This window comes from Watersipora subatra, chromosome 8, assembly GCF_963576615.1.
Source record: "Watersipora subatra chromosome 8, tzWatSuba1.1, whole genome shotgun sequence".
Lineage (NCBI taxonomy): Eukaryota > Metazoa > Bryozoa > Gymnolaemata > Cheilostomatida > Watersiporidae > Watersipora > Watersipora subatra.
The window spans coordinates 39,717,703-39,734,255 of record NC_088715.1 but is presented as its reverse complement, the minus strand read 5'-3'; the positions used below and the strand labels follow the sequence as shown (position 1 = coordinate 39,734,255).

The window sequence follows — 16,553 nt, the reverse complement described above, 5'->3', positions numbered from 1 at the left end:
TAACCGTAGGATACTCAATTGAAATGCTAGCTTTAACCGTAGGATGCTCAATTGAAATGCTAGCTTTAACCGTAGGATACTCAATTGAAATGCTAGCTTTAACCGTAGGATACTCAATTGAAATGCTAGCTTTAACCGTAGGATACTCAAGTGAAATGCTAGCTTTAACTGTAGGATACTCAATTGAAATGCTAGCTTTAACCGTAGGATACTCAAGTGAAATGCTAGCTTTAACCGTAGGATGCTCAATTGAAATGCTAGCTTTAACCGTAGGATACTCAATTGAAATGCTAGCTTTAACCATAGGATACTCAATTGAAATGCTAGCTTTAACTGTAGGATACTCAATTGAAATGCTAGCTTTAACCGTAGGATACTCAATTGAAATGCTAGCTTTAACCGTAGGATGCTCAATTGAAATGCTAGCTTTAACCGTAGGATACTCAAGTGAAATGCTAGCTTTAACTGTAGGATACTCAATTGAAATGCTAGCTTTAACCGTAGGATACTCAAGTGAAATGCTAGCTTTAACTGTAGGATACTCAATTGAAATGCTAGCTTTAACCGTAGGATACTCAATTGAAATGCTAGCTTTAACCGTAGGATACTCAATTGAAATGCTAGCTTTAACCGTAGGATACTCAATTGAAATGCTAGCTTTAACCGTAGGATACTCAATTGAAATGCTAGCTTTAACCATAGGATGCTCAATTGAAATGCTAGCTTTAACCGTAGGATGCTCAATTGAAATGCTAGCTTTAACCGTAGGATACTCAAGTGAAATGCTAGCTTTAACTGTAGGATACTCAATTGAAATGCTAGCTTTAACCGTAGGATACTCAATTGAAATGCTAGCTTTAACCGTAGGATACTCAATTGAAATGCTAGCTTTAACCGTAGGATACTCAATTGAAATGCTAGCTTTAACCGTAGGATACTCAATTGAAATGCTAGCTTTAACCATAGGATGCTCAATTGAAATGCTAGCTTTAACCGTAGGATACTCAATTGAAATGCTAGCTTTAACCGTAGGATACTCAATTGAAATGCTAGCTTTAACCGTAGGATACTCAATTGAAATGCTAGCTTTAACCGTAGGATACTCAATTGAAATGCTAGCTTTAGCCGTAGGATACTCAATTGAAATGCTAGCTTTAACCATAGGATACTCAATTGAAATGCTAGCTTTAACCGTAGGATACTCAATTGAAATGCTAGCTTTAACCGTAGGATACTCAATTGAAATGCTAGCTTTAACCGTAGGATACTCAATTGAAATGCTAGCTTTAACCGTAGGATACTCAATTGAAATGCTAGCTTTAACCGTAGGATACTCAATTGAAATGCTAGCTTTAACCATAGGACACTCAATTGAAATGCTAGCTTTAACCGTAGGATACTCAATTGAAATGCTAGCTTTAACTGTAGGATACTCAATTGAAATGTTAGCTTTAACCGTAGGATACTCAATTGAAATGCTAGCTTTAACCGTAGGATACTCAATTGAAATGCTAGCTTTAACTGTAAGATACCCAATTGAAATGCTAGCTTTAACTGTAGGATACTCAATTGAAATGCTAGCTTTAACCGTAGGATACTCAATTGAAATGCTAGCTTTAACTGTAGGATACTCAATTGAAATGCTAGCTTTAACTGTAGGATACTCAATTGAAATGCTAGCTTTAACCGTAGGATACTCAATTGAAATGCTAGCTTTAACCGTAGGATACTCAATTGAAATGCTAGCTTTAACCGTAGGATACTCAATTGAAATGCTAGCTTTAACCGTAGGACACTCAATTGAAATGCTAGCTTTAACCGTAGGATACTCAATTGAAATGCTAGCTTTAACTGTAGGATACTCAATTGAAATGTTAGCTTTAACCGTAGGATACTCAATTGAAATGCTAGCTTTAACCGTAGGATACTCAATTGAAATGCTAGCTTTAACTGTAAGATACTCAATTGAAATGCTAGCTTTAACTGTAGGATACTCAATTGAAATGCTAGCTTTAACTGTAGGATACTCAATTGAAATGCTAGCTTTAACTGTAGGATACTCAATTGAAATGCTAGCTTTAACCGTAGGATACTCAATTGAAATGCTAGCTTTAACCGTAGGATGCTCAATTGAAATGCTAGCTTTAACCGTAGGATACTCAAGTGAAATGCTAGCTTTAACCGTAGGATGCTCAATTGAAATGCTAGCTTTAACCGTAGGATACTCAATTGAAATGCTAGCTTTAACCGTAGGATACTCAAGTGAAATGCTAGCTTTAACTGTAGGATACTCAATTGAAATGCTAGCTTTAACCGTAGGATACTCAATTGAAATGCTAGCTTTAACCGTAGGATACTCAAGTGAAATGCTAGCTTTAACTGTAGGATACTCAATTGAAATGCTAGCTTTAGCCATAGGATACTCAATTGAAATGCTAGCTTTAACCGTAGGATACTCAATTGAAATGCTAGCTTTAACCGTAGGATGCTCAATTGAAATGCTAGCTTTAACCGTAGGATACTCAATTGAAATGCTAGCTTTAACCGTAGGATACTCAATTGAAATGCTAGCTTTAACCGTAGGATACTCAATTGAAATGCTAGCTTTAACCGTAGGATGCTCAATTGAAATGCTAGCTTTAACCGTAGGATACTCAATTGAAATGCTAGCTTTAACCGTAGGATACTCAATTGAAATGCTAGCTTTAACCGTAGGATACTCAATTGAAATGCTAGCTTTAACCGTAAGATACTCAATTGAAATGCTAGCTTTAACCGTAGGATACTCAATTGAAATACTAGCTTTAACCGTAGGATACTCAATTGAAATGCTAGCTTTAACCGTAGGATACTCAATTGAAATGCTAGCTTTAACCGTAGGACACTCAATTGAAATGCTAGCTTTAACCGTAGGATACTCAATTGAAATGCTAGCTTTAACCGTAGGATACTCAATTGAAATGCTAGCTTTAACCGTAGGATACTCAAGTGAAATGCTAGCTTTAACTGTAGGATACTCAATTGAAATGCTAGCTTTAACCGTAGGATACTCAATTGAAATGCTAGCTTTAACCGTAGGACACTCAATTGAAATGCTAGCTTTAACCGTAGGATACTCAATTGAAATGCTAGCTTTAACCGTAGGATACTCAATTGAAATGCTAGCTTTAACCGTAGGATACTCAATTGAAATGCTAGCTTTAACCGTAGGACACTCAATTGAAATGCTAGCTTTAACCGTAGGATACTCAAGTGAAATGCTAGCTTTAACCGTAGGATACTCAATTGAAATGCTAGCTTTAACCGTAGGATACTCAATTGAAATGCTAGCTTTAACCGTAGGGTACTCAATTGAAATGCTAGCTTTAACCGTAGGATACTCAAGTGAAATGCTAGCTTTAACTGTAGGATACTCAATTGAAATGCTAGCTTTAACCGTAGGATACTCAAGTGAAATGCTAGCTTTAACCGTAGGGTACTCAATTGAAATGCTAGCTTTAACCGTAGGATACTCAATTGAAATGCTAGCTTTAACCGTAGGATACTCAATTGAAATGCTAGCTTTAACCGTAGGATACTCAATTGAAATGCTAGCTTTAACCGTAGGATACTCAATTGAAATGCTAGCTTTAACCGTAGGATACTCAATTGAAATGCTAGCTTTAACCGTAGGATACTCAATTGAAATGCTAGCTTTAACCATAGGATACTCAATTGAAATGCTAGCTTTAACCGTAGGATACTCAATTGAAATGCTAGCTTTAACCGTAGGATACTCAATTGAAATGCTAGCTTTAACCGTAGGATACTCAATTGAAATGCTAGCTTTAACCGTAGGACACTCAATTGAAATACTAGCTTTAACTGTAGGATACTCAATTGAAATGCTAGCTTTAACCATAGGATACTCAATTGAAATGCTAGCTTTAACCATAGGATACTCAATTGAAATGCTAGCTTTAACCGTAAGATACTCAATTGAAATGCTAGCTTTAACCGTAGGATACTCAATTGAAATGCTAGCTTTAACCGTAGGATACTCAAGTGAAATGCTAGCTTTAACCGTAGGATACTCAATTGAAATGCTAGCTTTAACCATAGGATACTCAATTGAAATGCTAGCTTTAACTGTAGGATACTCAATTGAAATGCTAGCTTTAACCATAGGATACTCAATTGAAATGCTAGCTTTAACCGTAGGATACTCAATTGAAATGCTAGCTTTAACCATAGGATACTCAATTGAAATGTTAGCTTTAACCGTAGGATACTCAATTGAAATGCTAGCTTTAACCGTAGGATGCTCAATTGAAATGCTAGCTTTAACCGTAGGATACTCAATTGAAATGCTAGCTTTAACCGTAGGATACTCAATTGAAATGCTAGCTTTAACCGTAGGATACTCAATTGAAATGCTAGCTTTAACCGTAGGATACTCAATTGAAATGCTAGCTTTAACCGTAGGATACTCAATTGAAATGCTAGCTTTAACCGTAGGATACTCAATTGAAATGCTAGCTTTAACCGTAGGATACTCAAGTGAAATGCTAGCTTTAACTGTAGGATACTCAATTGAAATGCTAGCTTTAACCGTAGGATACTCAATTGAAATGCTAGCTTTAACCGTAGGATACTCAAGTGAAATGCTAGCTTTAACTGTAGGATACTCAATTGAAATGCTAGCTTTAACCGTAGGATACTCAATTGAAATGCTAGCTTTAACCGTAGGATACTCAATTGAAATGCTAGCTTTAACCGTAGGATACTCAATTGAAATGCTAGCTTTAACCGTAGGATACTCAATTGAAATGCTAGCTTTAACCGTAGGATACTCAAGTGAAATGCTAGCTTTAACTGTAGGATACTCAATTGAAATGCTAGCTTTAACCGTAGGATACTCAATTGAAATGCTAGCTTTAACCGTAGGATACTCAATTGAAATGCTAGCTTTAACCATAGGATACTCAATTGAAATGCTAGCTTTAACCGTAGGATACTCAATTGAAATGCTAGCTTTAACCGTAGGATACTCAATTGAAATGCTAGCTTTAACCGTAGGATACTCAATTGAAATGCTAGCTTTAACCGTAGGATACTCAATTGAAATGCTAGCTTTAACCGTAGGATACTCAATTGAAATGCTAGCTTTAACCGTAGGATACTCAATTGAAATGCTAGCTTTAACCGTAGGATACTCAATTGAAATGCTAGCTTTAACCATAGGATACTCAATTGAAATGCTAGCTTTAACCGTAGGATACTCAATTGAAATGCTAGCTTTAACCATAGGATACTCAATTGAAATGCTAGCTTTAACCGTAGGATACTCAATTGAAATGCTAGCTTTAACCGTAGGATACTCAATTGAAATGCTAGCTTTAACCATAGGATACTCAATTGAAATGCTAGCTTTAACCGTAGGATACTCAATTGAAATGCTAGCTTTAACCGTAGGATACTCAATTGAAATGCTAGCTTTAACCATAGGATACTCAATTGAAATGTTAGCTTTAACTGTAGGATACTCAATTGAAATGCTAGCTTTAACCGTAGGGTACTCAATTGAAATGCTAGCCTTAACTGTAGGATACTCAATTGAAATGCTAGCTTTAACCATAGGATACTCAATTGAAATGCTAGCTTTAACCGTAGGATACTCAATTGAAATGCTAGCTTTAACCGTAGGATACTCAATTGAAATGCTAGCTTTAACCGTAGGATGCTCAATTGAAATGCTAGCTTTAACCGTAGGATGCTCAATTGAAATGCTAGCTTTAACCGTAGGATACTCAATTGAAATGCTAGCCTTAACTGTAGGATACTCAATTGAAATGCTAGCTTTAACCATAGGATACTCAATTGAAATGCTAGCTTTAACCGTAGGATACTCAATTGAAATGCTAGCTTTAACCGTAGGATACTCAATTGAAATGCTAGCTTTAACCGTAGGATACTCAATTGAAATGCTAGCTTTAACTGTAGGATACTCAATTGAAATGCTAGCTTTAACCATAGGATACTCAATTGAAATGCTAGCTTTAACCGTAGGATACTCAATTGAAATGCTAGCTTTAACCGTAGGATGCTCAATTGAAATGCTAGCTTTAACCGTAGGATGCTCAATTGAAATGCTAGCTTTAACCGTAGGATGCTCAATTGAAATGCTAGCTTTAACCGTAGGATACTCAATTGAAATGCTAGCTTTAACCGTAGGATACTCAATTGAAATGCTAGCTTTAACCGTAGGATACTCAATTGAAATGCTAGCTTTAACCGTAGGATACTCAATTGAAATGCTAGCTTTAACCGTAGGATACTCAATTGAAATGTTAGCTTTAACCGTAGGATACTCAATTGAAATGCTAGCTTTAACCGTAGGATACTCAATTGAAATGCTAGCTTTAACCGTAGGATGCTCAATTGAAATGCTAGCTTTAACCGTAGGATACTCAATTGAAATGCTAGCTTTAACCGTAGGATACTCAATTGAAATGCTAGCTTTAACCGTAGGATACTCAATTGAAATGCTAGCTTTAACTGTAGGATACTCAATTGAAATGCTAGCTTTAACTGTAGGATACTCAATTGAAATGCTAGCTTTAACCGTAGGATACTCAATTGAAATGCTAGCTTTAACTGTAGGATACTCAATTGAAATGCTAGCTTTAACCGTAGGATACTCAATTGAAATGCTAGCTTTAACCGTAGGATACTCAATTGAAATGCTAGCTTTAACCGTAGGATACTCAATTGAAATGCTAGCTTTAACTGTAGGATACTCAATTGAAATGCTAGCTTTAACCGTAGGATACTCAATTGAAATGTTAGCTTTAACCGTAGGATACTCAATTGAAATGCTAGCTTTAACCGTAGGATACTCAATTGAAATGCTAGCTTTAACCGTAGGATGCTCAATTGAAATGCTAGCTTTAACCGTAGGATACTCAATTGAAATGCTAGCTTTAACTGTAGGATACTCAATTGAAATGCTAGCTTTAACCGTAGGATACTCAATTGAAATGCTAGCTTTAACCGTAGGATACTCAATTGAAATGCTAGCTTTAACCATAGGATACTCAATTGAAATGCTAGCTTTAACCGTAGGATACTCAATTGGAATGCTAGCTTTAACCGTAGGATACTCAATTGAAATGCTAGCTTTAACCATAGGATACTCAATTGAAATGCTAGCTTTAGCCATAGGATACTCAATTGAAATGCTAGCTTTAACCGTAGGACACTCAATTGAAATGCTAGCTTTAACCGTAGGATACTCAATTGAAATGCTAGCTTTAACCGTAGGATACTCAATTGAAATGCTAGCTTTAACCGTAGGATACTCAATTGAAATGCTAGCTTTAACCATAGGATACTCAATTGAAATGCTAGCTTTAACCATAGGATACTCAATTGAAATGCTAGCTTTAACCGTAGGATACTCAATTGAAATGTTAGCTTTAACCGTAGGATACTCAATTGAAATGCTAGCTTTAACCGTAGGATACTCAATTGAAATGCTAGCTTTAACCGTAGGATACTCAATTGAAATGCTAGCTTTAACCGTAGGATACTCAATTGAAATGCTAGCTTTAACCGTAGGGTACTCAATTGAAATGCTAGCTTTAACCGTAGGATACTCAATTGAAATGCTAGCTTTAACCATAGGATACTCAATTGAAATGCTAGCTTTAACCGTAGGATACTCAATTGAAATGCTAGCTTTAACCGTAGGATACTCAATTGAAATGCTAGCTTTAACCGTAGGATACTCAATTGAAATGCTAGCTTTAACTGTAGGATACTCAATTGAAATGCTAGCTTTAACCGTAGGATACTCAATTGAAATGCTAGCTTTAACCGTAGGATACTCAATTGAAATGCTAGCTTTAACCGTAGGACACTCAATTGAAATGCTAGCTTTAACCGTAGGATACTCAATTGAAATGCTAGCTTTAGCCATAGGATACTCAATTGAAATGCTAGCTTTAGCCATAGGATACTCAATTGAAATGCTAGCTTTAACCATAGGATACTCAATTGAAATGCTAGCTTTAACCATAGGATACTCAATTGAAATGCTAGCTTTAACTGTAGGATACTCAATTGAAATGCTAGCTTTAACCATAGGATACTCAATTGAAATGCTAGCTTTAACCGTAGGATACTCAATTGAAATGCTAGCTTTAACCGTAGGATACTCAATTGAAATGCTAGCTTTAACCGTAGGATACTCAATTGAAATGCTAGCTTTAACCGTAGGATACTCAATTGAAATGCTAGCTTTAACCGTAGGATACTCAATTGAAATGTTAGCTTTAACCGTAGGATACTCAATTGAAATGCTAGCTTTAACCATAGGATACTCAATTGAAATGCTAGCTTTAACCATAGGATACTCAATTGAAATGCTAGCTTTAACCGTAGGATACTCAATTGAAATGTTAGCTTTAACCGTAGGATACTCAATTGAAATGCTAGCTTTAACCGTAGGATACTCAATTGAAATGCTAGCTTTAACCGTAGGATACTCAATTGAAATGCTAGCTTTAACCGTAGGATACTCAATTGAAATGCTAGCTTTAACCGTAGGGTACTCAATTGAAATGCTAGCTTTAACCGTAGGATACTCAATTGAAATGCTAGCTTTAACCATAGGATACTCAATTGAAATGCTAGCTTTAACCGTAGGATACTCAATTGAAATGCTAGCTTTAACCGTAGGATACTCAATTGAAATGCTAGCTTTAACCGTAGGATACTCAATTGAAATGCTAGCTTTAACTGTAGGATACTCAATTGAAATGCTAGCTTTAACCGTAGGATACTCAATTGAAATGCTAGCTTTAACCGTAGGATACTCAAGTGAAATGCTAGCTTTAACCGTAGGATACTCAATTGAAATGCTAGCTTTAACCGTAGGATACTCAATTGAAATGCTAGCTTTAACCGTAGGATACTCAATTGAAATGCTAGCTTTAACCGTAGGATACTCAATTGAAATGCTAGCTTTAGCCATAGGATACTCAATTGAAATGCTAGCTTTAGCCATAGGATACTCAATTGAAATGCTAGCTTTAACCATAGGATACTCAATTGAAATGCTAGCTTTAACCATAGGATACTCAATTGAAATGCTAGCTTTAACTGTAGGATACTCAATTGAAATGCTAGCTTTAACCATAGGATACTCAATTGAAATGCTAGCTTTAACCGTAGGATACTCAATTGAAATGCTAGCTTTAACCGTAGGATACTCAATTGAAATGCTAGCTTTAACCGTAGGATACTCAATTGAAATGTGATTATGCCCACAGTTTAAAGACACTACTGTTCACTTCCGTTGGATATAATTAGAAATCCACCACCACTATGTATGTTAGTATTTCCAGCCTTACGAGCAGCAAGCAGCAGTGATTACATACTCTGGTACAGTAAAATTAGCTGATCAGATGAATTATTCCAATCATAATAAGTAGTGTCATATGCTACCTAACCAATGTATGAGATAGCTACAAACGGAAGTGTGCACAACAAATTCCAACCAACCATTAGTTCGACGATGCCTTGAGTTGTTCCCTCGTCTATCACTGTTGCTTCAAACCCAAGATCATTGACCTTGTTAGCAATTTGACCCGGAAGGATATACGACGCGTCATACTGAATCTCCGCCTTTCCAGCGATCAGGGCGACGAGAACGGACTTAACACCTGAAGAATAAATAATTCAAGTGTGAATGTTTACAGGAGAATACTTGGAAGTTAGAGTTACTAGTCTTGCTGAACATGCCTTAAGAGGCTGTTCGTGTGAATAAAAAAAAGATTACCACAAACTTGGATTGATAACATAGTTGCTAGCATAAATTCATGAGGAGTGCTAGATAACTATTTGAGGCATGAAATGTTTGTTCTAATGATATACACTGTCTCCCTAATGAGGAACACCTAATGAATAGAACCTATGTGAAGAGAATTGGAGCAAAAACTTTTCCTTTCAAAGGAATTGCATATTACACGATCTAAAATGACATGGCTTAGCTTGTAAACAAATGTACCTGTCTTATTAATGATTATAGGTGAATATACATGGCCATAGTTTACTATAGGTAGTGATAACTGACTATAGGTGACTATACATGGCAATAGTGGATTATAGGTAGTGATAACTGATTATAGGTGAATATATATGACCATAGTTTACTATAGGTAGTGATAATTGATTATAGGTGACTATACATGACCATAGTTTACTATAGGTAGTAATAACTGATTATAGGTGACTATACATGACCATAGTTTACTATAGGTAGTAATAACTGATTATAGGTGACTATACATGACCATAGTGGATTATAGGTAGTGATAACTGACTATACTTTCACAGTGCAGTCACTAAGAAAAAAACTTCAACCAACCTTTAACCTTGCTTAAGTTCCGCTCAATGTTTGCAACGCAAGAGGCACATGTCATACCAACAACCTTAAGTGTGACCTTTTCAAAGCCGCTACTAGTGGTAGGGCAGTAGTCACGAAAGTTCGGGTCTTTCAGTACATTGCCTGGCTCGTCCTTTTGGCGAGCTCCCAGCTTCCACGGGCCTCCCATCTTCATCTTCACCTCGGGTTCTAATGCTATATCTGCATATAATCATATCAGATAAAATAGAAGTACATACACGTACATGTACTTATCATCAGGACAACTATGATTATATATATTATCAGTAGTACTATGAAAAAGCTGGTGAAAAGTGAACAACAATTACTTTGTTGACCAGCTGTAATCTGAAGGGTCGGTGGAAGTGGTTTCAGCTCACCTTGCAGTGGAAATGAGGCAGAGAACTTGCTAGAAATGCCATTTATCTGTTGGCAGATACTCTCAATATCGATCAGTTCGGGTCTATAGACCACCCGTCCAGTACTCTGCTCAAGTGACACCAAGATGTCAACGACTCCTACCTTCTCCCTCATCTTACCTGGTAGAACAGATGTCGAGCGATACAGTATTTTTTGATAGTTACCACCAGACCAAGCACAATGTAGAACCACAATGTACAAGTGCAATGTACAAACACAATGTACAATGTACAAGTACAAACACAATGTACAAGTACAATGTACAAGTACAACGTACCAGTACAATGTACAAACACAATGTAGAACCACAATGTACCAGTACAATGTACAAACACAATGTACAAGTACAATGTACAAACACAATGTACAAGTACAATGTACAAACACAATGTACAATGTACAAACATAATGTACAAGTACAATGTACAGACACAATCGACTGGGGCAGTGTCGAATCAAACAGACTCGAGCAAAGAAAGTGCTGAAGGCCTTTGATAGACAATAACGTAAAACGACTGGACCAACCCTGTATGTTGTTGACACATCTTCCACAAGACATGCCTTTAATATCAATCGTAGTCATTTCCACACTCTGTCCATTCACTGAGTCAATTCGGGCCACAAACTTGCCAATCTGATTGACATGGTCGAGCAGGTGGAGGGGAGATGTCAGACTCTGGTCATACTCTATAGTACCTATGAGAGCAAATAAAAGAAAGAGAAAGCAAATGAGAAATAGAGCTCCGCAGCAGAGAGTTAGTAGTAATAGTCTTCTATCACAACTATAGAGGGACTAGAGGTTCCGCTATAAGACTAATCCCTAAGATATAGCTTTGATTGCAGCTGACACTGACAAGGATGGACAGGATACCTGTTGGATATCTGAGAGCGAATACAGAAAACCCATAGTTGTGATAGACTATTATTTCATACCATCATAAACTAATCTATTCATATAACTCTCAGTGTTTGTCCTTTGTCTGACCAGTTATAGCATAGACCTATTAACTATACAGTTAATAGGTATAGTATACAGGTACAGTATAGTCTAGGTCTATGGGTTATAGCGATATTTTTAGGAATGAAAAATCTGCTTCGCGCAGAATTTGAGCTCATCATTTTCAGGTCTGCAGACCAGCAAGTTAACCTACTACACTAGGCTTTCCTTGCCATACTATGGAATAGTAAGGCACATACTTATGCATCGCTTGCAAAACTGCTGGCGCACTTCAAGTTCATGATTGCGTTATAGATCATTATTCATAACGTAACGTCAGGAGATGTAGAAGACATTTCAGATGTAGGATACGGCTCTTATTGCAGTAAATTTCTAGCTTCACTATTTAAATTACTCAAATTCATTGGACAATAATTTTTACTACCCGTGCAACACTGAGCATTCATCTAGCAAAATTAAATATATATAAATGTATATAATAAAATTAAACAGAATACGGCTCGGCGAACAGTGTAAAAATTAATAAAAGGAAACGCGTAATAATACCCAGAGAGCTAGATAATGATATTAACAACTACTAACCTGTTCCCTCTTCAAGCTGAACGCTGACTGTTCTCACACCTTCGACAGCAGACATCTTACCTTCGATGTTACGCACGCATGACATACATGTCATATTTTCTATGTGTAACATCGTAGTGTGGTAGTCACTCTCAATAACTGTCAAGTACAAAACACCGTTACTGACACTCTCTTGCTGATAACATCAGGGAACAAACTTGTTATTCTTGGTCCAAATACCAAACCATTAAAATATATGTTTTGTGTAACTCTCATGGAACTTGAAAAGAATGCTGTCATCACGACCAGTTAATGCATGTCAGAGAGTGTCTTCTCAACACAACCATTGTGTTTCGACAGTTTCATCGCAACTCAAAATGGCAACAGGTGTTGTAAAGTATGAATAACATAAAATATTTAATTATGCACATGGTGACAGATATGACAGGTGACAGATATGACCAGTACAACTACATGGGTGGTCAGTACTTCATATAACCAGTGCAGCTAAATGGGTGGTCAGTTGGTCAGTACTTCATATAACCAGTGCAGCTACATGGGTGGTCAGTACTTCATATAACCAGTGCAGCTACATGGGTGGTCAGTACTTCATATAACCAGTGCAGCTACATGGGTGGTCAGTTGGTCAGTACTTCATATAACCAGTGCAGCTACATGGGTGGTCAGCACTTCACATAACCAGTGAAGCTACATGGGTGGTTAGCACTTCACTTCATATAACCAGTACAGCTACATGGGTGGTCAGTACTTCATATAACCAGTACAACTACATGGGTGGTCAGTACTTCATATAACCAGTGCAGCTACATGGGTGGTCAGTACGTCCTATAACTAGTACAGCTACATGGGCGGTCAGTACTTCATATAACTAGTACAGCTACATGGGTGGTCAGTACTTCATATAACCAGTACGGCTACATGGGTGGTCAGTACTTCATATAACCAGTGCAGCTACATCACTGGTCAGTAATAAATATATGTAGCAAAATATGTCTTTAGAAAAAACTGTGTGTCGAAAGAGCTGTGACTTTGCAATCTTAGGACTACCACAGAAACCAAAGTAAGTTTTTTCAAAATGTTTAGTGGAAAAACATAAAAACCCAGTAAATATTTATGTGCGTCTTCTGAATATATGTGTCCTCCTTCTATGAATATGTGTCCTCTAGAGTGAGACGATAAAAGCAAATATAGATGATCAGGCACCACGACTCGATCGTCTTTCTTTCATACCCGTGAAGTTGGTAAATAAAACGTGTTCTATACTATATCATTTTACTAAAATTTAGTGTTCTAGAAAATGAATTATCAGGTGGTACAAATTTGACAAAAACTATAACAGGGCTCTACACACTCACCTTGCACTGGAAATAAGGCAGAGAACTTGCTAGAAATGCCATTTATCTGTTGGCAGATACTCTCAACATCGATCAGTTCGGGTCTATAGACCACCCGTCCAGTACTCTGCTCCAGTGACACCAAGATGTCAATGACTCCTACCTTCTCCCCCATCTTACCTGGTGGAACAGATGTTGAGCGATACAGTATTTGTGTTGATCGTATACAGTATAAAGATAAACAAATGGTTCACGTAAATAAATGAGTCTCATGTAATTTGTATCTCAAAGTTCAGTGGCAGTGCTGTTCAGTGGCGATGTTCCTTCAGAAAGATATTAAAGATGCAGAAGCAAGCCAAGTTCATTTAATTTCATCACAATCTATAATCAACTTGTAGATGACTAATCAATGTAATGACTACGTCAGAGAAATAAACAGATTCCAATCTACGGCGGCTTTTCGTTTTTGAGCTCAAAGAGCTTGTAATCACATTTCCACATATTTTGCACCTTCAACACAGCAGAGTAAGACATGGTGAGTCTGTTGATATCCAATAACTGTAATGTGAATTTTGTTGCAAGTAAACCTTCAACAGCATACATGCAAACACCTATCACTATATCTTGTTAATAGCATGCATTCAAACACCTACCTCTATATCTTGTTAACAGCATGCATTTAAACACCTATTTCTATAACTTGATAACAGCATGTATTCAAACACCTACATCTATATCTTGTTAACAGCATGTATTCAAACACCTACCTCTATATCTTGTTAACAGCATGCATTTAAACACCTATCACTTTATCTTGTTAACAACATGCATTTAAACACCTATTACTATATCTTGTTAACAGCATGCATTCAAACGCCTTCCTCCATATCTTGTTAACAATAAATGTATTGAAAGGGTAGCAACAGATGAGGCCTCCAGATGAAACATTAATAGACATATTTTCAACTCGTATGGCAAACTGCTAGCACAAGTTTATCGAAATCTGGAATGTCAACCTTTGAGCTGCTTTTTATTAACCTCATGTCATTAAATGAGATTTTCAATGCCCAAGTGTCAAGCCTAAGCCCTTATTACACAGAAAAATGTGATTCAACTGCGTCTACCGAGAGCTGCCTGTTTCTTCCATTTCTGACACATTCAAATCAAATTCTTTTAAAATATTATTTTTGTAGACTAAAAATGTTGGGTTTCAACTAGTCAACCAAAGCGCATCATATTTTGGTGAAGTTTTAAATTGATCACAAGAATTGTGATTAACAATGGCTAGACAAGGTGTGTCTATCCCTGTTCAAAGCACTGATATTGAATAATTGGACGCTACTGGACCAACCCTGTATGTTGTTGACACATCTTCCACAAGACATGCCTTTAATATCAATCGTCGTCATTTCCACACTCTGTCCATTCACTGAGTCAATTCGGGCCACAAACTTGCCAATCTGATTGACATGGTCCAGCAGGTGGAGGGGGGATGTCAGACTCTGGTCATACTCTATAGTACCTATCGGAATAAATCAGGTGATTAGCAAGGACTTAAGAATAATGAACATGTTGATTCCATTTGATTGTCGGTTGACCTTTTTCAATGACAGTTGACTCCCCTACAACGGAAATAATCCATTCCAGAAATGTTTACGTTACGGTACAAGGGTTTTGCATTATTCAAACAATAAAATACATGTAAATTGCAAAATCCGCTCTAAATCTTTCTAAATTCACCCCCATTGACCTTTTGATCCAAAAGAAAAAAACTAGACTTTTTCTAATAGAACTTTTTAATTAACTGATTGTACCATAACTGTAGTACTATTGGTTTGTATCGACAACTTTTTCCTTTTAGTACCACTTTCACTCGGTTTAGAGTCCGTGATTACAGTAATTTTATAATAAGTTAAGGGAAGTTCACACCTACAATGTCAATTTACATCGATTTTTTCTTTTTTCTAGACAGCAAAATCTATTGTCAAAGAAGACAAAAAAATATTTTGAATGCCTCAAATTAAGTTGAACAAAACTATATCGTTACGATAACAGCATACAGCATACATTCAAACACCTAGCTCTATAACTTGATAACAGCATACATTCAAACACCTATCTCTATATCTTGTTAACAGCATACATTCAAACACCTATCTCTATAACTTGTTAACAGCATACATTCAAACACCTATCTCTATATCTTGTTAACAGCATACATTCAAACACCTATCTCTATAACTTGATAACAGCATACATTCAAACACCTATCTCTATATCTTGTTAACAGCATACATTCAAACACCTATCTCTATATCTTGTTAACAGCATACATTCAAACACCTATCTCTATAACTTGATAACAGCATACATTCAAACACCTATCTCTATATCTTGTTAACAGCATACATTCAAACACCTATCTCTATATCTTGATAACAGCATACATTCAAACACCTATCTCTATAACTTGATAACAGCATACATTCAAACACCTATCTCTATAACTTGATAACAGCATGCATTCAAACACCTATCTCTATATCTTGTTAACAGCATACATTCAAACACCTAGCTCTATAATTTGATAACAGCATACATTCAAACACTTACCTCTATAACTTGATAACAGCATACATTCAAACACCTAGCTCTATATCTTGTTAACAGCATACATTCAAACACTTACCTCTATAACTTGATAACAGCATACATTCAAACACCTATCTCTATAACTTGATAACAGCATACATTCAAACACCTAGCTCTATATCTTGTTAACAGCATACATTCAAACACCTATCTCTATAACTTGATAACAGCATACATT

At 36.5% G+C, this 16,553-nt stretch overlaps 1 protein-coding gene across 3 annotated transcripts in view; it reads right to left on the bottom strand.

The window, feature by feature from the left end:
• LOC137401544 (copper-transporting ATPase 1-like) overlaps positions 1-16,553 on the bottom strand; it is an 82,390-nt gene that overhangs the window by 51,056 nt on the left and 14,781 nt on the right. For all 3 annotated transcript variants that reach the window (XM_068087957.1, XM_068087959.1, XM_068087958.1), the window contains exons 7-13: positions 15,075-15,245; positions 13,745-13,903; positions 12,390-12,527; positions 11,375-11,545; positions 10,810-10,968; positions 10,412-10,630; positions 9,547-9,707 (exon numbers count right to left, since the gene is read on the bottom strand). In XM_068087957.1, the coding sequence (XP_067944058.1) occupies positions 9,547-9,707; positions 10,412-10,630; positions 10,810-10,968; positions 11,375-11,545; positions 12,390-12,527; positions 13,745-13,903; positions 15,075-15,245 (1,178 nt within the window). The remainder of the gene's footprint in view (positions 1-9,546; positions 9,708-10,411; positions 10,631-10,809; positions 10,969-11,374; positions 11,546-12,389; positions 12,528-13,744; positions 13,904-15,074; positions 15,246-16,553) is intronic.